Below are 21,574 nucleotides of genomic sequence, written 5' to 3'. Positions count from 1 at the left end.
CCTCCTCCTCCTCCTCCTCCTCCTCCTCTTCTTCTTCTTCTTCTTCTTCTTCTTCTTCTTCTTCTTCTTCTTCTTCTTCTTCTTCTTCTTCTTCTTCTTCTTCTTCTTCTTCTTCTTCTTCTTCTTCTTCTTCTTCTTCTTCTTCTTCTTCATCCATTAGAGGCAGCTAGGTAGCACAGCATACAGAGTTCTAGCCTGGACTAAAGAAGGAAGACCTGAGTTCAAATCTAGCCTCAGACACTTCCCAGCTGTGTGACTCTAGGCAAATCATTTAGCTCTGCCTGCCTCAGTTTCCTCACCTATAAAAGGCGGATAATAATAACATCCACCTCCCAGGACTGATGTGAGGACCAACTGAGATATTTGTAAAACATCTGACACATAGTAAGAACCATATAAATGTTGGCTATTATTATTTTTAATTTCAAGTTACTGACAACATACCTGAAGTCCAAAAATGCACAATAAAGGAAAATCCGGTTGCTTTTATTTGTCACATCATTGTATAGCTCCTGACTCTGAAAGAAAAGAAAATGGAATTTATTTCCTGAAGTAATCTGAAAAACAAATAAGTTGCTCAGGTGAGTTGTGCCTGCACCTGAGAGAATACAAGCAGAAAACTACAGAATGCAAGGTTCAGACTTAGGAGGGCTCGACCCATCCAATGTAACAAGAATGTACGGAGAACCTACAAAATCCCGGGCATCAAAAGTCTCTTCCCTCAAGGAGCTTACAATCTACTGTAATGGAGGAGTGGTGGAATGTAACTTCTAAAGGGGGAGGTATATGCGTGGTCCTCGGAGAAGGGACTGGGCACTAACACCTAAGGACACAAGCAGAACTTCCGCTAAAGGGTAGCATGTAAGTGAATAAGCATTTATTAAGCATCTACTATGTCCAAGGTTCTGTGCTAAGTGCTAGGGGTACAAAAAGAAGCAAGACAGTCCCTGCCCTCAAGGAGCTTACAATCAAAAAGTCTCAGGTTGAGACGCAAAGTTTGTCCCATGCTGATACAATAAAGCAATCAGGGCTTAAGTGTGTGGCCAACTGTTGCCTTATTTAAGAAGCAGCACAAAGATAGAATGAGCACAGCTTCCTAGGGCCTCCTATTATCTGCAAAGAATTGTAAGCAGAGGTGGCCAACAGGGAGCCAGAGATGGGTTCCGTCGGATCCAAGGAGCTCCCAAGCTTGGGGCAATCAATCAATAGACATTTATTAAACATCTATTATGTGCCAGGTGAGGGTGAAGGAGAAGATTGTAAAGGCTTAACATTCAAAAAAGATCTATGGTCTTGGCAACTGTTCCCATCACTTCCTGGCAAATAGTGCAAGAAGAAATGGAAGCAGTGTCAGATTTTATATTTTTGGACTCAAAGATCAGTGCAGATGGCGACTGCAGCCATGAAAATAAAAGATGCTTGCTCCTTGGAAGGAAAGCTATGGCATCTGGACGGCATATGAAAAAGCAGAGACATCACCTCACCAACAAAAGTCTGGATAGTCAAAGCTATGATTTTTCTAGTAATGTATGACTGTGAAAGCTGGGCTACAAAGAAAGCTGAGTGCTGCAGAATCTACATTTGAATTGTGGTGCTGAAGAAAACTTTTGAGCCCCTTAGACAACAAGGAGATCAAATCAGTCAATGCTTGAAGAAACTGTTTCTGATTACTCCTTAGAAGGACAAAACCTGAAGTTAAAGCTTACATACTTTGGCCAATAAGATAGGACTCATTGGAAAATACTCCGATGCTGGGAGAGATTGAAGGCGAAAGAAGGGTCCAGCAGAGGATGAGATGGATAGTGTCATGGAAGCAACAAACATGAGCTTGGACAAACATCAGAAGATAGTGCAGGATAAAAGGGTCTGCTGTGCCCATGAACCCATGGAGTCACGAAGAGTTGGACATAGTTGAACAAATGAACAACAAAAATGTGCTAGGCCCTATGCACATACAAAAAGAGGCAGAAGACAATCCCTGCCCTCAAAGAGCTTACAATCTAGTGGGGGAGACAACATGCAAACAGATATAGACAAGGGAAGTTACACATAGGATAAATAGAGAATGACTGTCAAAAGGAAGGCATAGAATTAAAAAGGCTTGGAGAACATTTCCCATAGAAGGTGGGATTTTAGTTAGAACACAGAGGAAGCCAAGGAAGTCAGTGGACAGAGTTGAGGAGATAGAGAATTCCAGGCATGGGGGGCATCCAGAAAAAAATGCTTAGACTTGAGAGATGAAGAATTTTGTTCATGAAGCACTTGGGAGGCCATTGTCACTGGACTGAAGAGTACATTCTGGGGAGTGAAATATATAAGACTGGAAAGGTAGAAGGGGGCTACATTATGAAGAACTTTGAAAGACAAACATGATTTTGCATTTGATCCTGGAGACAATAGGGATCCGCTGCAGTTTATTGAGTGGTGGTGGGAGGTGGTTTGACGTTATTGGTCCATTGGAAAATTATTTTAGTAGCTGAAGGGAAGATGGATTGGAGGGAGTGACCCACCAGTAAGCTATTGCAATAATCCAGGCATGAAGTGATGATGCCGATCTAGGCAAAGAAGGGGGCATATTGTAGAAATGTTATAAAAGTAAAATTAATAGGTCATGGAAACAGATTTGATATGGGGGTCAGGGTGGTTCTACAATAATTGGGAAAATCAGTTCAGTTTTAGACATGCTAAGTTTAAGATGTTTATTGGATATCCAATTCCAACTTACATGTGCTCTTTAAAAAGGCCTTTCTGCCCCTAATGTTACCCACATGAACACTCGTGCCTGCTTCCTGGATCAACCACCTGTGGGAAAATGCCTTAACCTGCTGTTGACAGTCATGTCATTGTTTAAAACAAATGCCAAACTATCACATGTGTGAACTGAGACTGAAAGGAAGCTAGAAATTCAATGAGGGAGCAGTAAAGGAGTAGATTCCAGGCATGGAGACAGGAGAAGGAATGTCAGGTTTGGGGAACAATCAATAGGCTGATCCAGAAAACTGAGCAGGTAAAAGGAAGTAATATGCAATAAACCTGAAAGGGTAAGCTTGAACCACATGGTGACAGAATTAAAATGTCAAGCTAAGTCTCTTCCTTCATCAGTTTTCTGAGATCCAGATTGTTCACGATGTTTCATCAGAGGCTGAGGAATAGGGAGTGACCTGAAGGTTTTAAAATAGGAATGTGGAAAATGGATTAGGGGGATGCGATGGGAGTTAGGGAAAACAGGAAACTGGGAGTCCAATAAGGAGGCTTCTACAGTATGTTACAAGGAAGACATAATGAGGACCTGAACAATAGTGGCTGTATGAAGGGAGAGAGGAAACGGGATGCAAGAAATATCGTGGACATAATACTGAGACAATTTGTCGATTAACTGAACACAGTGGTGAAGGGCAGAGAAGATTGGAGGATGATTCAAGAGTTTTGAATTCAGCAGACTAAAAGAATAGTTGTGCCTACACAAAAAAAATTGTAGAAGACTTGGAAAATTTGGAGAATGGATAAATGGGAGGAGGGAGAATGATGTGCTACATTTTGGACATGGTGAGCTTGAGATGTCCGTGGGGGGTCCAGTTAGAGCTGTCCAATAGGCAGCTGGTGATATGGAATTAGAGCATAGGAAAGAGACACTAGAAGTCTCTCTTAGGAGTATCTCTTTTTGACTATTTTCATAAAGATTAGTAAAAAAAAAATTCTATGTATGTGTGTGTAAATGTGTGTTATGTATATGTGTGGATATATACATGTAGGTATATGTGTGTATCACTATTATAAAACATTGCTATGCCCTGTCTTGTCACAAGCAAGAGAACATAAAGACTACAGTAATGAAGATTGGACAAAGGGAATATTTAATTATCCTTTTTCATTCAAGACCACTTAAAAATCATTGTCAAAAAAAAAGTCAGCTGAGCCTGTAAGATATCAGCTTCTTCATCAGACCATAAAACATCCACCCAAAAATGTTTTTGTTCATTTCCAATGGGCTTGAAAGTCTTGACCCCATTCATGGGAACGCTGAACCCTGATTAAATATATTGCTATAGCAAGAAGTAAAACTGTTTCAACAAAAGAGAAATTCCTAAATGGCGATGGAATACCACAACACAACATTGCATCATGCCATTTCACAAAAGTTTAATAAATTTATCCCAAGAGGTGGAGATAAATTTGCTTCACTAATCTGGGGAGAATTAACACCATTGAAAACCTACAGGTAATAGCCCATGCTTGATTTGGGGGGGGGGGGGAAATTAACTATCTATCAAAGGCATGTTTGTTATGTAATCTATTTTAGCTTCTTGATGATGAATTAAAGTAAATGTATCAAATCTTGTAAACTCAATGCCAAATCATGTAAACCAAGTGATTATAGAAAACAGGGGACATGCTGCCTATTAAAAGTTCTTTAAAGACAGAAAAAAGTTGTAGATTTTATTATGTAAGTCAATCAAACAAATTATGCCACATTGTTCCAATTCATTCACACACCAATGCATTGCCTCCTGATATAATCCATTTCACTGTGGGATTTGCTCTAATTATTAGGAAGATTTACATTATAATAGAATCAAACTCTTCCTCTCTGCAATTTCCATCCATAGGTTCTAGTTCTTATCTCTGTGGATAAATGAAACAATTGTAATTCCTCCTCACATGCTGCCTATTCAAATAACTGAAAATTGTTACCCTGACTGGCCTAACAAATCTTCTCTTCTCCAGGCTAAATATCCCCAGGTTTTGTTTTTATGGACACATTCCAATATATTTATGCCCTTCCTAAACTGTAGCACTCACTATCAATTGTGGAATGGCTGGATGAGTACTTTAATGTGAGAATAATATTGTGTTATAAGAAGTAATGAAGGGGACAGTTTCAGAGAAACCTGGGAAGTTTTGTACAAACTGATGCGGAGGGAAATGAGCAGAATTAGGAGAACAATTTATACAATGGCAATATGTTATAAGATAAATATCTTTGTAATCATCTTTTTTATTATGCTGTTATAGAAATGCTTGTTTTATTCAATAAATTAAAAATAAAATAAATAAATATAATTTTTTAAAGAAAGATTGTGATCAGTTCAATAACCAACCATGATTACAGAAGACTCATGATGAAATATACTACTCACCTTCATGACTAAGAAGTGACAAACTCAGAGTGCTTTTTTTTTTTGCTTTTTGGAGGGGGGGGGACATAGGGCAATTGGGGTTAAGTGACTTGCCCAAGGTCACACAGCTAGTTTCTTTTGTGTTGTGTCTGAATCCGGATTTGAACTCAGATCCTCCTGACTCCAGGACCAGTGCTCTATTCACTGCACCACGTGGCTGCCCCTTCAGAGTGCTTATTGAAACAGATTTGGGGGTGGAGGGGTAATGATTAATACTAGAATTTGTTTTGCTTGACTCTCTATGTTTGCAGCAGGAGTTGCTTTTCTTTATTAATGGGGGTGAAGAATTGGGGGATGTAGGAAGGAAAAAAGTCACATTTTTGTTGATTAAAAAATTAATTAAAAAAACTAAGCACTCAGAGCAGAACACAATGATCTGATCAGGATAGTGTTTACAAGATCATCATAACCCTCATTCCGGATTTTGTGCCTCTATTAATGGACCCTAAGATCATATTAGCTATTGGGGGCTGGTCTTTTATACTGTTGATTGATATTGAACTTGTGGTCTACTAAAATATATAATATATGTATATTATATATATATATATGTAATTTTTCAACAATTATCAAAGTTACACCTCTCCCACTTAGTAATTATACAGTTAGTATTTTGAACCCAAGTATAAGTCTTTATATAGTATGCCTATTAAAGTTCACATTGTTAGATTTTGTCCATTGTTCTAATGCATCAAGGTCTTTAGGTTCCTGGTTCTATCTTCCAAAGTGCTGGTCATTCCTCCCAACAAATCATCAGCAAATTTGGAAAGCATGAAATGGTTACCACTTTTTTTAGAAAGTCATATAATGGCCAAAATAAGAGACAGACATATTACACATGGAATGGGAAGAAAAGACAAATATATATTCTCTTTGCTGCCTAGCAGGTAGGAGGCATTTAATAAATAATCCTTGATTTATAGATAAGATTGGATTTTATTTAGAAGTCTGATTTTGCTCGTGGAAATCCATCCTCAGATCCTAAATCCAAAGCAGCCATAGACTTCTTCTGGAACACTGTCATAAGGGTCCAAAGTGCCCAAGACCAGCCCCAACTCATTAAAGATGTTCAGACCTAGGTCTCCTTCCATGTTAAAGGGCACCAAAATCATCCACTAATCAAGAAAGGCCTCAGACATCTCATTATCTTTTCACTACTCAGTTTCCAACTGGCAAATTCTGTCAAAACTACAATATATAACTTCAGCCACCAGCATCAGACCTTTCCCACCTCAATTCTGGGTTTCCATATAATTCCATCTATCAAACCCATTCCTCTCTACATGAAAGATGAAAATACTAATGGTGCCCTACTGAATTAAAGAGGGTCAATTTTTTCATAGTCCTTTTTCCTGTTTTCTACACCTTTGCACAACAAGCCTAGATTGATTCTTTCACTAAACACCATATAGACAGATATGCATATAAATTGATGCACACAGGAAATTATACCTATAAACCTTCAGCCAATTTCTGGAAGGAAAAGGGTTCATCTGTCATATCGCCTTCTTGATAAAAATAATCATTTTAAATATCCCCCTGGGTATGATACATTTGTTTTGATGCTTACATAAGTCTTTTGATAAAATGAGAAGTCAATTATTTCATTAAGACAGGGAAGGAAGATCATAGAATCTCAGAGATGGAAAGGACAAGAGATGTTATCAATTCCCACGTAAAATCCTTGACAAATAATTATTCAGCCTTCATTTGGAGACCAACAATAATGAAGAACTCACAACCTTCCAAGGAAGGTCATTTGACTTGTTCAGGAAATGGGGAAATTTTTACATTACACAGAATCTAATTCTTTCTCTTTGCAATTTTTATCCATAAATTCTAGTTCTTATCTCTATAGAGAAATAAAAAAAATTCCCAACTTCTTTTCTATATGCCATCTCTTGCTTGACTTCTCTGGACCCATAACTGTATTCAGAATGATGTGAGGACTTGCCCCTGGTGATATGAGTTCTTATTGTTTCCATTGTTGTTGTTGTTATTGTTGAGTCATTTAAGAATATCTTAAGAGTCTAAAATAAGGTCTTTCTTAGCACCTGGGAAGTGCATCTGCTGGCCAGAATCAGCACCTCTAATTGGTTAAGCAGTTCGAAAGAGGTCTCTTACACATAATTGACACTTGAAGTTATTGAGTTCTTCTAGGAAATAGCTGGGCAGCTAGGTGAGGTCCAGCCCTAGAGTCAGGACCTGACTTCAAATGGGGTCTCAGACATTTAATAGCTGGGTGACCTGGGCAAGCCACTTAATTCTTTTTGCCTCTGTTTCCTCATCTGTAGAGAAGGAAATGGCAAAGCACACCAGTATTTTTGCCAAGAGGGCTATGACTGAAAAATTACTCAACAACAACAAAAACAAAGTCATATAGGCCTTTGGGAGGGTTGTTTTTAAGTGGGAGTTATAATTTCTCATGAGTTCTTTAAGGACCCTGTTCATTTTCTTTGACCTATAAATAAACCTGTTCATTTTTTTATCTTTATGAACCATGAGCTTGCAAGAAGAGTTGGTGGCAATCACCATAAATGGTATGAGATTATCTGGCCAGAGGCAGTGAGCCAGAGAAAAGTGAGAAATATCCTAAAATGAATCCAGGTCTTTTGCAGCATGTGATAGCCTAGAACACAGAAATGATACATGTTGGGACAATTTCAACTGTTAAGAAATTTTTCTTTATATGAAACCAAAATCTGCCCTTTACCCTGCAACTTTTACCCACTAAATCTCATTTGGTATTATTAAAGGCCAAGTAAAACAAATCTATTCCCTTTTCTGCATTCTTGTAAAATTTAGTTAATAAGCTATAAAAAGTATTCTTTTAATGTTTAACAAATGTTAATTCAAAATTAACTAAAGTGAATATAGTTATCCTGTCTCCTGATGATGAAATGATTTCATCATCCTGGTCACATTCGTCTGGACCCTCTTTAGTTCCTTCCAAAATATGACACCAGAACTGAACCTAGGATTCCAGATGTGGGCTGATCACATGGATGTTTCACTGCATTTAGGAGCCTCTCATTCTACATAGACTCTGATTGTGACATAATTTGAGTTGTAGTTAGTCCAAAATTCAAGTAAATACAGTGTCTAATTTCTAAGGGGAAAAAAAGTCTAAAGCCAACCATGTAAGCCATTTTTAAAAGGAACTTCCTTTTATATGATAAATATCATTTACATAAAACCAAGAACCGGAATTATATGCAAGAAGGATAAACTAGAAGCCTTTCCAGTAAGATCAGGAGTAAATTGAGGATGTCTCTTGTAGTTGCTACTATTTGATATGAAAATGCTAGCTGAAAGACAATAAAAAGAAATTGAAGGAATAACCATAGACAAAGAGGAAATAAAACTATCACTTTTTCAAATGATATGATTGTTTACTTAGAGAACCATAAAAAATCAACCAAAATTAATTGGAACAATGACTTCAGCAAATTGTAAGGTATAAAATAAATCTATGGAAATCAGCAATATTTCTGTATATTAACAATATAACCCAGCAGGAAAGGACAGAGAATTCATTTAAGATAACTACATAATGTATTAAAATACTTGGAAGTCTACTTGTCAAAATATACATTAAAAACTCCATGAATTCAACTACTATTCTTTCTAGAAATAATGATATATCTAGATAATTGGAGAAATAGTAATTGTTCATGTATAAACTGAGCCAATATGATAAAATGACAAAACTACTTATATCAATTTATGTATTTCATATCATACCAAACAACCTACCAAAGTATTATTTTATGCAACTAGGATATATATATATATATATATATATATATATATATATGGAAGAATAAAGGTAAAAAATCTCTAAGGAAATAATGGGAAAAAGAACAGGACAGAAGGGAGCTGGCAGTATCAGATTTCAACTTTTGTTATAAAGTAGCAATCATCAAAATTTGGTTCTATTTAAGAGATAAAGAAGTTGATCACTGGAACACACTAGATACACAACATAAAATGCAAATGACTCTAATAATGTAGTAATAGATAAACCTGAAGACCCCACCTAATGGTATAAGAATTCACATTCAACAAAAACTACTGGGAAAACTGGACAGTACTCTAGCAGAAACTAAGTATGAACCATCAAGTCATCTCATGTACCAAAATAATTTCTAAAAACATACCTTTAACATAAAGGGTAACATCATAAATTATAAATGCAAAGAATAAATTGCTTCCCAAATAGATTGATATGGAAAGAGTTCATGACCAAATAAAGGATAAAGAGGATCCCAGAAGATAAAATGTACAATTTTTGTCATTTAAAATTTAGAAGTTTTTACACAAATAAAATTAATGAAACTAAAATTAAAATGGAATAAGGAAACAGGACAAAAATATTTCCAACAAATTTCCCTGATAAAAGATTCATTTACAAAATATTTAAGAAACTGATTCTAATTTATAAGAATGAGAGTGATTCCACAATTATTATAAGGTCAAAGGAAATGAACAAGTACTTTTCAGAGGAAGAAATCCAGGAATCAATAGCCATATTTTTTTAATGTTTCAAATTACTGTTAATTAGAGAAATAAAAATTAAAGCAACTTTCAGCCTCCACTTCACACCCATCAGGTTGGAAAAGTTGAAAAGAAAAAATAATGACAAATATTAGAGGATCTGTGAGAAAACAAGCACGTTAATGTACTATTGGTGGCTCTCTAAACTGATATAGCCATTCTGGAAAATAATTTGTTAACTATGTCCCCAAAGCAATAAACTGTATGTATTCTTTGACCCAGAAATACCACAACTAGGTCTATAGTGCAGAGAGATCAATGAAACACTAAAATTACCAGTAGGTACAGAAATATTTATAGCAATTCCTTTTGTGCAAACTAAGGGAGCACCCATCAACTGGGAATTGGCTGAACAAATGATGCTGTTTAAATGTAATAGAATAATATTGTATTATAAGAAACTGTGAAAGAAGTGGTTCAACTGAAGCTTAGTGAAGTGAGCAGAACCAGGAGAACACTGTATACAGTAACAGCCACAGTGTGTGATGACTGACTTTGATAGACTTAGCCCTTCTCAGCAATGCAAGGACCTAAAACAATTCCAAAGGACTCATGATGGAAAATTCCATCCACATCCAGAGAAAAAACTAGGGAGTCTGAACGCAGAGTGAAGCAAACTAGTTTCTTTTTTTTTTCTTTCTCATGGTTTCTCCCATTCATTATAATTCTTCTATACAATGTGACTAATGTGAAAATGTCTAATAATATGTAGAGCCTTTTTCAGATTGCATGTCATCTTGGAGAGGGAGGAGGGAAGAGAGACAGAGAAAATTTAAAACTTATGGAAGCGAATGCTGAAAACTTGAATTAACTTTTAAAAAAAGAGATGGTTCAAGATAAACCTAGGAAGACTTGTATGAACTGATGCACAATGAATTGAGTAGAACCAGGAGAACAATTTATACAATAACCACAACTCTATAAAGGCAAACAACTTTAAAAGATTTAAGAGTTCTGAATGACAAAATGATAAACTATGATTCAAAAGGCCTGGTCACAAAGCATGCTACCCACCTTCTCACAGAAAGGTGATGGACTCAGAGTTCAGAAGGAGACATATTTTTTGAATATGACTGGCTCAGGAATGTATTGATGTGACTATGCATATTTAGTTCAAAGGTTTTCTCTTTGTTCCAATGGGTGGGTGGAGGTAGAAGAAAGAGAAACTAAATATTTTATCAATTAAAAAAATTTCAGGCTTCTATTATTCAGTATGTGAAAGAATTAAAAAGAATTAAAACCTGTTTCCCTTCAACTAGACATAGGTTAAAAATATAGGGTAAGAAGTACTTTGAAAAATGCATTTTTATGAACATCAAGCATTAGAAAGAACAATTCTAGGAGTCCAGTAAACACATCCCTGCACCCAACCCAACCTCCCCCACTCAAAATAGTCAATGGAAAAAAAATTAAAGGTCACATTTTATTTCATTTATGCAAAATGTTTCTTTCTTTCCTTTTTCCTAGCAGATGCACACAGGATGCCAGATCTCATTTGCAACGTCACCTTGGGACACTGTTTCTAGCATGTCTTCCCAAATTTGTCTGGGAATCCTTTATTGCCTCTGTCTGATCTTAATAGCTTAGCCTAATAAGGCCTTCTGCACAAAGAGAAAGGCCACTCCATTCCTCCGTTCCTCAGTCCCACAGGCCTAACTACCAGAAAAGAATCATTAATGCAAGAGGGGAAAGTGAATACAAATAAAAATCAATTATCGCATTTTAAGAATCATAAAGGAAGAAAGACTTGCCTGTTGCTGTGAACCTTTGCTTATACCTTGAACGTGGTGTCTTAATTAACAAAGGGGTCCAAGTGATCTCAAAGGTAGGGAGAGACTTGAGAATGTGGTTTCTGGTCCCAGATTTGTTCCTTCCTAATTGTTGGACCTGGAGCAAGTACCTCAGTTTCCTTATTTATAAGATGAATGGGGGATAGGTGGGGCTAGATGGCCTCTGAAGTCTCTTTTGGCTCCAAATCAATGATCATATGATCCTATTTCTGTGAGCCTAGGTAATATCACTGAATCTCTATCAGTCTCATTTTACTCAACTATAAAATGAAAGAATCAGACATGGCCTCTGAGGTGCCTCCCAGGTCTGAATTTATGACCCTATGACTCGGTACTACTGGGAGGCAACATAGATCAGTGTATAAGGAAAGGAGCTGCCATTTCTATAACACTCAAGAGTTGAGAAAGGAATTCATAGACATTAACTCATTTAACCTCGCACTGACCCCACAAGATCAACACAAGAAGTATTGTACATTTTATGTGAAAGATATTATATATCTAATATCCATATTATATACTACATATGGTAAATATTTATATTTTACAAATGCGGAAAGGGTCATGCTTACAAGACAAGTGAATGTCAGAGGTAGGATTTGAACCTGACCTCAAGACCAGAACATCTGATATCATAACAGCTGAACTTGATATCATAAAGACTTTGGTTCAAATCCTGCCCCAGAAACTTACTAGTTATGAAACCATGGTCTGGGTCACTTAATGTTTCTGAACCTCAGTTTCCCCTCCTATAAAATGGGTATAATAAAAATTGCAGTATCTGACTCAAAAGGCTTCCATATGGCTCAAATGAGTTAATATGTACAAAGCACTTTGTAAACTGTACAGTGAGATATAAATGCTACTTGTTGATGTTGGCATCCTTTATTATTTCTATCATTACCTCCAGGACCCCTTCCCACTCTAAATCTATGACCTTCAGCATATGATACTCCAGTTGTCCCTACAGATCCAAATACCATATAAATCAAAAGGAATTTATTAGGAGTCCACTGTGGAACTTCAGAGTACAGAGAAAAAGATGTATTTTTTTTTCCCTAAATTTAATTGATGGTGGTGGTGGTGGTGTTTTTTAGGCAATGGGGGTTAAGTGACTTATCCAGGGTCACATAGTTAATAAGTGTCTGGATAGAGATTCAAATTCAGGTCTTCCTAACTCTAGGGCCCATGCTCTTAAGTTTAAATGTGAAGTCATGATGTGAGCCTGAATAGGAACTAGACCTATTACTTTAGTGATATAGAGATTTCCTAGCAAGAACACTACCTCTACCAAGGCAACTTAGCACCTTCTCAGCAATTTATATTTCTAGAGATGTGCCCAGATCACAGAAAAGGTAAGTGACCTGACCACAGTCACATAGCCCATATGTCTCAGAGGCAAGACTTGAACCTAAATCTTCTTGGTTCCAAGGCCACTTTGTCATTCACTATAATATGTTGCCTATTGGTAGGGAATCCGCCAGATTAAAATCATCCTTGATGCTCTCCTCAAACCTCCTGGAAGCTGGAAATTGGTCCAACAAGTATTTTTCCCTAGTTATCTTTCTAAAGGCTGAGAAGGCACAACACAGTGGAAAGAGGAGTGGGTCTGGAATCAGAGTCCTTTGATTTTTCAGGTATTTACCTCCTGCATGACCTTGGACAAGCCAGGACTCTTTAGCCTCAGTTTCCCTATCTTTAAAAAGAGAAGTAAGGACTAGATTTCCCTACCAAAGGACCAAGGTCATTTCCAGATCTAAATCCATAGTTCTATGACTTCTCGGTGCTGGTGGATGAAGATGAAAGCACCAGATGGTGGAGTTCAGGGCTCACAGGTAGAAATGACTAACCTAGCCCACTGTGCCAATAATGTGCTATTTCTGTTCAAAATCATGTTTCCCCTTTCCACCTAAAGCCTCTGTCCAGCCTAGGCTGTCTCATCCATAAAAGGGCACAGAAACACAAGAGCCCTGCTTTGGGTTACATTATACTATGAGCTTCCTTTTTTAAATAGTATTTTATCCAATAAAGACAAGTTCTAATATTCACTTCTTACAAAATTTTGAGTACAGTTATTCCTTCCACATCATGACTTTCCCCATCACAGTTTCAATATGTAGTGGGTTGGCATAAGAAATTAAATGGGAATTTGGGAGGAGTTTTACAGAAGCTGCAGCTGACACACAAAGTCCAGCAGATGACACAGAAAAAGTTTAGAAACTCAGAAATGCATAAAATATTTGTATAGTACTGTATAATTTCAACCCAGATTTTATAAGAAGGTATTGTAAACATTCAATAAAAGAAAAAGAAAAAAAAATTCAGACTTCTTCTCTGGTGTGAAGGGAGAGCCAAATGATTTTACATGAATTTTCTGGAAGTGGGGAGGAGGAGGTGCCCTGCCCCTAACCCTCCAGATGATATTCTCCCTCCCTCGCTCCCTAAAACAGTAAGCAATTTGATATAGGTTATATATGTGCCATCATGCAAAACATATTTTCATAATAGACTGTAAGCTTCTTGAGGGCAGGATTGGTGTGTTAGCTTTTACCTCTCCCAGTTCCCAGATCAAGGATCCAGAGCTAATAGATGCTTAATAACTGGCTGTTATATTATCCTTAAGATACAATATTGCATCTCCTTTCTTTTGATGCCTTTGTACAGTGTTCTTCCTCATTCCTGGAATGCCTTCAATCCTACTTAGTAGAATCCTTACTTTCCTTCAAAACACACCACACACACACACACACACACACACACACACGGCATTTATTTGTGTTCACTCTGTCTGAGGTACAATGCAAAGTGTTTTCCATGCTGACACCAGCTACAAGAACTAATAATTTATTTTATACAAGTCGATGTGCTGTCTCCTGGGATAGCAGTTAAGTTCTTCAGGGATAGGGACCCTTCCATCGTCTTTGCATTCCCAGAACCTAGCACAATGCTTCACAAATATAGAATACACACTTAACAAGTGTTTACCAATTCATGTGAAATACCCTTCTTCAGCACCCTTCAAAATCAGAGCAGTTCCCATCCCTACTGGTTGGGTTCGAGATTTCCTCACTTGGAAAGAAAGAAAGAACTGAGACAGTTTCTGGGAAATTTATCCAACCATCTGACTACACACTCTGATGATTAATTTGAGGGGGAAAAAACAGCTTTAGCCACAAACCCAAGGTGTGTGTGTGTGGTCAGATGGGTGGGGAAGACCAAAACAACTGAATGGGGTCTCAAGAGTGGTAGATCCCACCCAGAAAATGAGGGAGACTCCCTCGATCTCTTCCTTTCAGCAGAGCCAATATCCAGAAGCAGTGCTGTGACATGGAAAGGGTCCTGGATTCTAGGCTTAATTAAGAGATTCCAAAGGTTTTTAATCATCATTTAATATTGAATCTGCTGTGGAAAGAACATTGACCCTGGAAGTCAGAAAGCATAGGTCCTGTTCTTAGCTGTGGCATCAACTTACTCTCTGACTTGTCAAGCCAGGGAAACTTCATGGCCTTCAGTTCCCTTATCTAGAAAATGGGCTAAAAATGCCACCTCACCCTCCCCATGGGAGCTGGTACTTAATCTCTCTCTCTCTGTCTGCTCAAATTTTACACACACACACACACACACACACACACACACACACACACAAGTGTGGGTGGATGTGTGGGTGCTGGTGAATAGTTTTTTAGTAGTATCCAACTCTTCATGACCCAATTTGGAGTTTTTTTGTCAGAAATACTATAGTCGTTTGCCATCTCCTTCTCCAGCTCATTTTACAGATGAGTAAACTGAGGTAAACATGGTGAAGCAACTTGCCGAGTCACACAACTAGTAAGTGTCTGAGGCCAGATTGGAACTCAGAAAGATGAGTTTTCCCAACCCCAGGCCCAGCGCTCTTATCTATCTGCTCCATGTAACTCCCTTTTACATATATATATATATATATATATATATATATATATAGAGAGAGAGAGAGAGAGAGAGAGAGAGAGTATATATTTGTTTGTATATGTACACATATATGTAAGTGAATGTGTTGTATTATGTATGCAGATTGTATGATTATACATGTATGTGCATTTGTGTGCATGCATATTTCTGTTGCATTGCTATAATACACAATAAGCTCCTTGAGAGCAGAGAATATTGTTTTTGTTTTGTCTTTGTATCCCTAGTCCCTGAAACAGTGTCATATATACAGTAGTGCGGGGGGGGGGGGGGTTGTTTGTGGGAAGCAATTAGGGTTAAGTGACTAGCCCAGGGTCATACAACTAGTAAGTGTCTGAGGTCATATTTGAACTCAGGTCTTCCTGACTCCAGGGTCAATGCTCTATCCAGGACACCACCCAGCTGCCCCTGAAATAGTTGTTTAATAAATCTTATTTGCATTTGAATGGAATGGAGATAGTAATACCTTAGGCCTGAATGCACTTTGTAAAATTAAAAGCTGGGGCATCTGGATGGGGGGGGGCAGCGGGAAAGAGAGGAGAAGAGAGGAGAGGAGAGGGAGAGAGAGAGAGAGAGAGAGAGAGAGAGAGAGAGAACTGCATTTTATTGGTATAGGGAAAAATTCAGAGAGGAAATTCTTTATCAATGAAAATAGGCATCTGATCTTCAATTTACAGTCTTAGAGAGGTGCCCAGGACAGAAGTAAAGTGACTAACCCAGGATATCATGTGTGTCAGAAATGAGACTTGAACCCAAATTTAACTGAATGCTAAGTCATCTTGTGTTTGCTACCACAAAAGTTCTATATGAAATAAAAAGGCGGGGGAGGGGGGGGGAGAGTGCTAAAACTGCACGGGACCTGGAGCCCAGACATTCACGGTTTAAACCCTGGGTATCACACTTGCCAGCCTGTCTTTGGGTAATTGACCTAAAATTCTTTGAGCTTGGCTTTCCTCTTTGGAAACTCTAAAATCTTATACAGATGTGCACTGTTATTACTGTCCTAGAGAGGACCAGAGTAAGTCCTTCTCTGTCTCAGCTTTATTTAGGTTTGTTCTTTAACAACAACGGTCAAATCAATCAATGCTTTTGACGCTGAAGGAAAGCTTCAAGCTGTGTCACGTATACTGATGTGTAGTCATGGTATTTTTATCACAAGGGGGTGTTACATTGCCATAGGAAATAAAGGTGAGTCACCCACTTTACCGGCATTTTATGCAAAAATGTGGGAGGTGAGAACAACCATTCCAAATCCCAAATGCCTGGAAAGATGGAGGTTAGCCATGCCCACACAGATAACAAGCACTGTGAGAAAGGAGAGCTGGGACACGCTTGAAAGGTTTTTATCCAAGGAGGAGGAAGCAACCTGCCCCTTGGCCTGAACGTCCTCCTGAGTCATCAGGTTCAATAAGCAATGTGTTACATACTCTGGCTCCATACACTCTAATCCATCTGTGGTCTCATTAATATGTTTATCTGCCTATCCTATGTAATTCTCACCCAGGCCCTCCCATAAACTAACCATAGGTTCCTCACTTAACATTCTAAGGGTCTTCCTCTGTTCTCCTGACAATATGGGAACTCCACTAGACGACAAAGGCTCTCTGTCCACCAATTATACTTCCCTCCAGTTAAGTGAGCAGCACATTTGTTTCAGGTCAGACATTTCTCTTATGATAGTCTTCATTCTGTATCACTCTCGAGGAATGGTACGTTTCTCATGTGCCACCCCTCCAGTTATGAACCTATCCATTGCCACTTGGGTGATCCACAAGTCTGGAGAATTGTATAACTATATGACTTACAACCTTTCAGTATCCTGGAAAGAATATTGAGGTTAAGGAGCTGAGCTGAATAGAAATTCTCTACCATATTCCAGAGACCTCTTCGTCTTAGAAGATCACTCTAGCCCTAGAATTCATACACTGGCAATACCCTTTAATCATTCATCCTCTCCCTCTGATTAGATGTCTCCTCTCCATTAAATGGCTCAACCATTTAAGGAGGGTACCCAGACCAGCCATGTCTTCATTCCTCTCCAGACTGCACTCAGGACTTTCTCTACTATGTCCCTGCTCAGTATACCTTTATCGCCCCCCCTCCCCCACCTCATGCTTTTCAGGTCCCTTTTGTGTATAGTTTTGCCCTATTAGAATGTAAGTTCCTTGAGGGAAGGGTCTATCTTTCTCTCTGCCTATATTTGCATTTCCAGAGCTCAGCACAGTGCCTGGCACATGTTGCTGTTGTTTGTCCTTTGATCTCAAAGAGGACTGTGACATCAGGAAGATGATGCCATGACTTGCAAATGCGTTGGATTTAAGTGAGGGAGGGCTGTGCAAAATCACCAGCCTCATTTGCACTTCCAGAGCCCTCTGAGTCCGCTGGCAAGCTATAGATCAGGACGACTGAAGAGGGCTCTTCCTGGTACATAGAAAGTACTTCAGAGGCTTGTGGACTGACTTATGTTACAACCAAAGGAGAGAAGTATAGTTTGTGCAGGGTGGAAATACAACTAACCTTGGAGTCACAGAACCCGGGTTCATTCAATCTCACCTTTATCAGGTGAGAACTCCTTTTTGATTGAGTTACTGAAGCAAGCATCAAATATGTAAACTTGGTGTGAACCAATTCTAGGCAACTCCATTGCATCAGTCAACCAAAGGTAAAAACTAGGTGTGAGCAGTGAAATGCTTCAAGCCATAGTATGAGACAGGATGAGGAAAAATATTGGGATTGGTTGAAAGAATTAGATAGACTTTTGGACCTGGGTTTATCAGGGAAGGAGATTTCAACAAGAACATAACTATTGCTTCTAGAGTTTAGATGGGGGAGAGTTTGAGGATCTAAACCCTCCTGGATATAACCACAAAGTAGAAAGAGACAAGAGAGCAAAGGAGGAATGGCCCTAGACTCCAGGGTTCCAAGTTTTACAGAACAAATCCTTTTATTAAGGGGATTTGTTCTGTGAAATTTGGATTCAATGAAAGGGCTGCACTTGAGGACCTATGTGGCCTTGAGGTTGCAGGTTCCCCATCCCCAACTCTACAGGGATTGTCACACACTCCTTCTCCCTTTTCCCTCTCCTTGACCAGGATCATATTTGAATTTTAAAAAATGATTTTGGTAGCAGGGTGGATTTTAATGGAAAGATAATTGAGGCAGAAAGAATAAAAAGGTAGCTATGGCAATAGTCCAGGTGAGAGGTGATGAGGACCTGAAGTTGGGGCAGGGGAGAGGGGGGAGTGTTGTATAAGTGAAGAGATGGAGCTCTATGGGAGGAATATGGTGGAGATAGAGATGAGATTTGGCATCTGACTCAATATCTGGGGAAAATGAAATTTAGAAATCACATATGGGTCTAGGAACTGGGATGATTAGCAGAATGGTGCTTCTCTCTACCAAGTATAATGAAGAAATTTGGAAGCGGTGTGAGTTTGTGAACAAATCTAATGAGTTCTGCTCTGGAGATGCTGAGTTGGAGATGCCTCTGGGACAATCAGTTTGAATAATCCAATAGGCAATTGCTGCTGCAAATCTTGAGCTCGGGAGAGAAATTAGGGCTAACTATATATTGATCTGGGAAACATATGCTGAGATGATCATTATATCCATGGGAGCTGATGAAGTCATATCAGGAGAGAAATGAAGGTCCAGGGCAGAGCCTTGGGGTATATCCACAGTTAGCATGCCTGGTGTGAATGATGAACCAGCAAAGGAGATTTAGGAATGGATGGACATTTAGAACAAAACCTTAGAGAAAGAGCAAGGTCCTAAAATCCCAGAGAGGAGTTTCTACCAATGGTAGCACACTGAAACCCATGTACTTCCGTTCTCTTGTCTTTCGGGTCACCTACAACATTTAATCTTCTGAGATCAGAAGCAGAGTGGTCAAATGAGGCACAGAGGTCAAAGAGGATGAGGGTAGAGAAGAGGCCATGAGACATAGGAGATATATGGCTAGGAGAGAGCTGCTAAGTTTGGAAAGCGTTGTTTCAGTTGAGTGATGAGGTCAAAAGCCAGTTAGCAGAGGAAAGTGAGAAGAGAGCATGAGGTACTAACTATGGATTCCTTTGTCAAGGAACTGGGCTTTTTTTTAAAGGAAGAAAGACATAGAATCATAATTAATGGAAATAACTGGAGACTTTTTCTGAGGATAGTGGGGACTTGGGCATAAGAAGAAAGAGGAGGAGGAGGAAGAGGAGAAGCATTTATACAATGCTTTAAGGTTTGCAAATCACTTAACATATGCTAGGGTTTTTTTTTTTTTGTTTTTGCTTTTTGGAGGGCAATTGGGGTTAAGCGACTTGCCCAAGGTCACATAGCTAGTTTTTGTGTTAAGCGTCTGAGGCCGGACTTGAACTCGGGTCCTCCTGAGTCCAGGGCCATATGCTGTCTCTGTTCATCCTCCCAACAATCCTGTGAGATACACACTATTATTATTCTCATCTTGCAGATCAGGAAACTGAGGCACAAAAGAGGTTAAATGGCTTATCCAGGATTGAAAGCTAATAAGTAGATAACAGAAAAGTAGAAAGAGAGAGACTGAAACTAAGAGAGATTTCGATTGATAGTGAGGGCAACCAGGGAGAAAAGATGAGATAAAGGGGACGTATGGAGGTTGGTCTTCATGCTAAGAAGGGCCACCTCCTCATCAGAGGTAATTAGTATTATTAGTGGTAGTGTTATTATTGTCATATATAGGATTTATATTGTACTTTTAAGATTTGCAAAGTGCTTTATAAATACCATCTCATCTTATCTTCACAACAACCCTGGGAGGTAAGTGCTATGATTATCACTATTTTGAAGTTCATGAAATTACCCCAGTTAATGTATTCTCCCTCCCAGAGCCTCCCCAGCTTTGACATTCATTCTCTGTTCTAAGGGCCCCCGCAGCTGACATTCTGTGTTCTGAGGAACCTCTCAAGCCTAACATCCTGTGTTCTAAGGGTTCTCCCAGCTTACATCCTGTGTTCTAAGGGCCCTCAGAACTCTACGTTCTCTGTTCTCTGAGTCCTCCCAGTTCTGACATCCTATGTTCTAAGGGCCCGCCCAGCTCTGACATTCTGAGTTCTCTGGGTCCTCCCAGTTCTAACTTCCTATGTTCTAAAGGCCCTCCCAGCTCTACATCCTCTATTCTAAGGGCCCTCCAGCTCTTGACATCCTGTGTTCTAAGGGCCCTCATAACTCTATATTCTCTGTTCTCTGTGTCCTCCCAGTTCTAATATCCTATGTTCTAAGAGCCCTCCGAGCTCTCACATTCTGGGTTCTCTGGGTCCTCCCAGTTCTAACTTCTTATGTTCTAAAGGCCCTCCCAGCTCTACGTCCTCTGTTCTAAAGGCCCTCCCAGCTCTACATCCTCTGTTCTAAGGGCCCTCCCAGCTCTGATATCCTGTGTTCTAAGGGGCCTCCCAGCTCTGACATTTTAGGTTCTAAGACCCTCCCAGAGCTGACATCCTCTGAGGTCAAGGACCATATTTTTGTCTCTCTTTGTATCCCCAGTACTTAGCTGAATAAATGCTTATTGACACACTGACTGTTCTGCAACATCTCCCAATGCCAACAAATAATATCCTAATGCCCCTTCCAGCTCTAAGTTCTCTAAAATGCAAATAGGTGGCTATTCCCAGAAGCCAAGGCAAGCCTACTGTCTTCTTCAGGCCCAGGGCATCCCTGCCAGCCCCAGGAACTCTCAGGGTAGCCAGCTGCAGCCTGCTGTCTCTGCTTCCCCATGTGTATCCCCAGGTTTCTTTCCTGTAAAATTAAGATGTCCCTCTCAGCAAGGAAGCTGGTTCTCATTTGCACACATTGATTTTTAATGTCTCACTATTAGGAAAAGCCAGAAGTCAAAGAATGATGAAAAGGCAATTGATTTTGCAAAGGGGATAATTTGTTTTTTAGATTTAGCTGACATGACAGCCATTCCTGAGTTGCTCCAGGAGCACCATGGGTATTGATTCTAACTCTAGGAGTTTGGCATCAAGCAAGCATGATCACAGGAGCACAGATACAGGCTGGAGGGGACCTTAGAAGTCATCTAGGCTAATTCCCCCTTGTTTTGCACATGATGGACCTGAGACCCAGGGAGATTGTGATTTACCCAGG

The 21,574-nt window shown here is 39.1% G+C and overlaps 1 protein-coding gene across 2 annotated transcripts in view; it reads right to left on the bottom strand.

Moving 5' to 3' along the window:
- The window catches only part of LOC138170670 (adhesion G-protein coupled receptor D1-like), a 476,753-nt gene that overhangs the window by 207,320 nt on the left and 247,859 nt on the right, over positions 1-21,574 (bottom strand). For both annotated transcript variants that reach the window (XM_069100393.1, XM_069100969.1), the window contains one exon: positions 445-518. In XM_069100393.1, the coding sequence (XP_068956494.1) occupies positions 445-518 (74 nt within the window). The remainder of the gene's footprint in view (positions 1-444; positions 519-21,574) is intronic.

This window comes from Petaurus breviceps, unplaced genomic scaffold (genome assembly GCF_028583685.1).
Source record: "Petaurus breviceps papuanus isolate PSGF00001 unplaced genomic scaffold, PetGlider_PUasm1.0 100, whole genome shotgun sequence".
Taxonomy (NCBI): domain Eukaryota; kingdom Metazoa; phylum Chordata; class Mammalia; order Diprotodontia; family Petauridae; genus Petaurus; species Petaurus breviceps.
The sequence above is the reverse complement of the archived record's forward strand: the minus strand, read 5'-3'. Positions and strand labels throughout refer to the sequence as shown.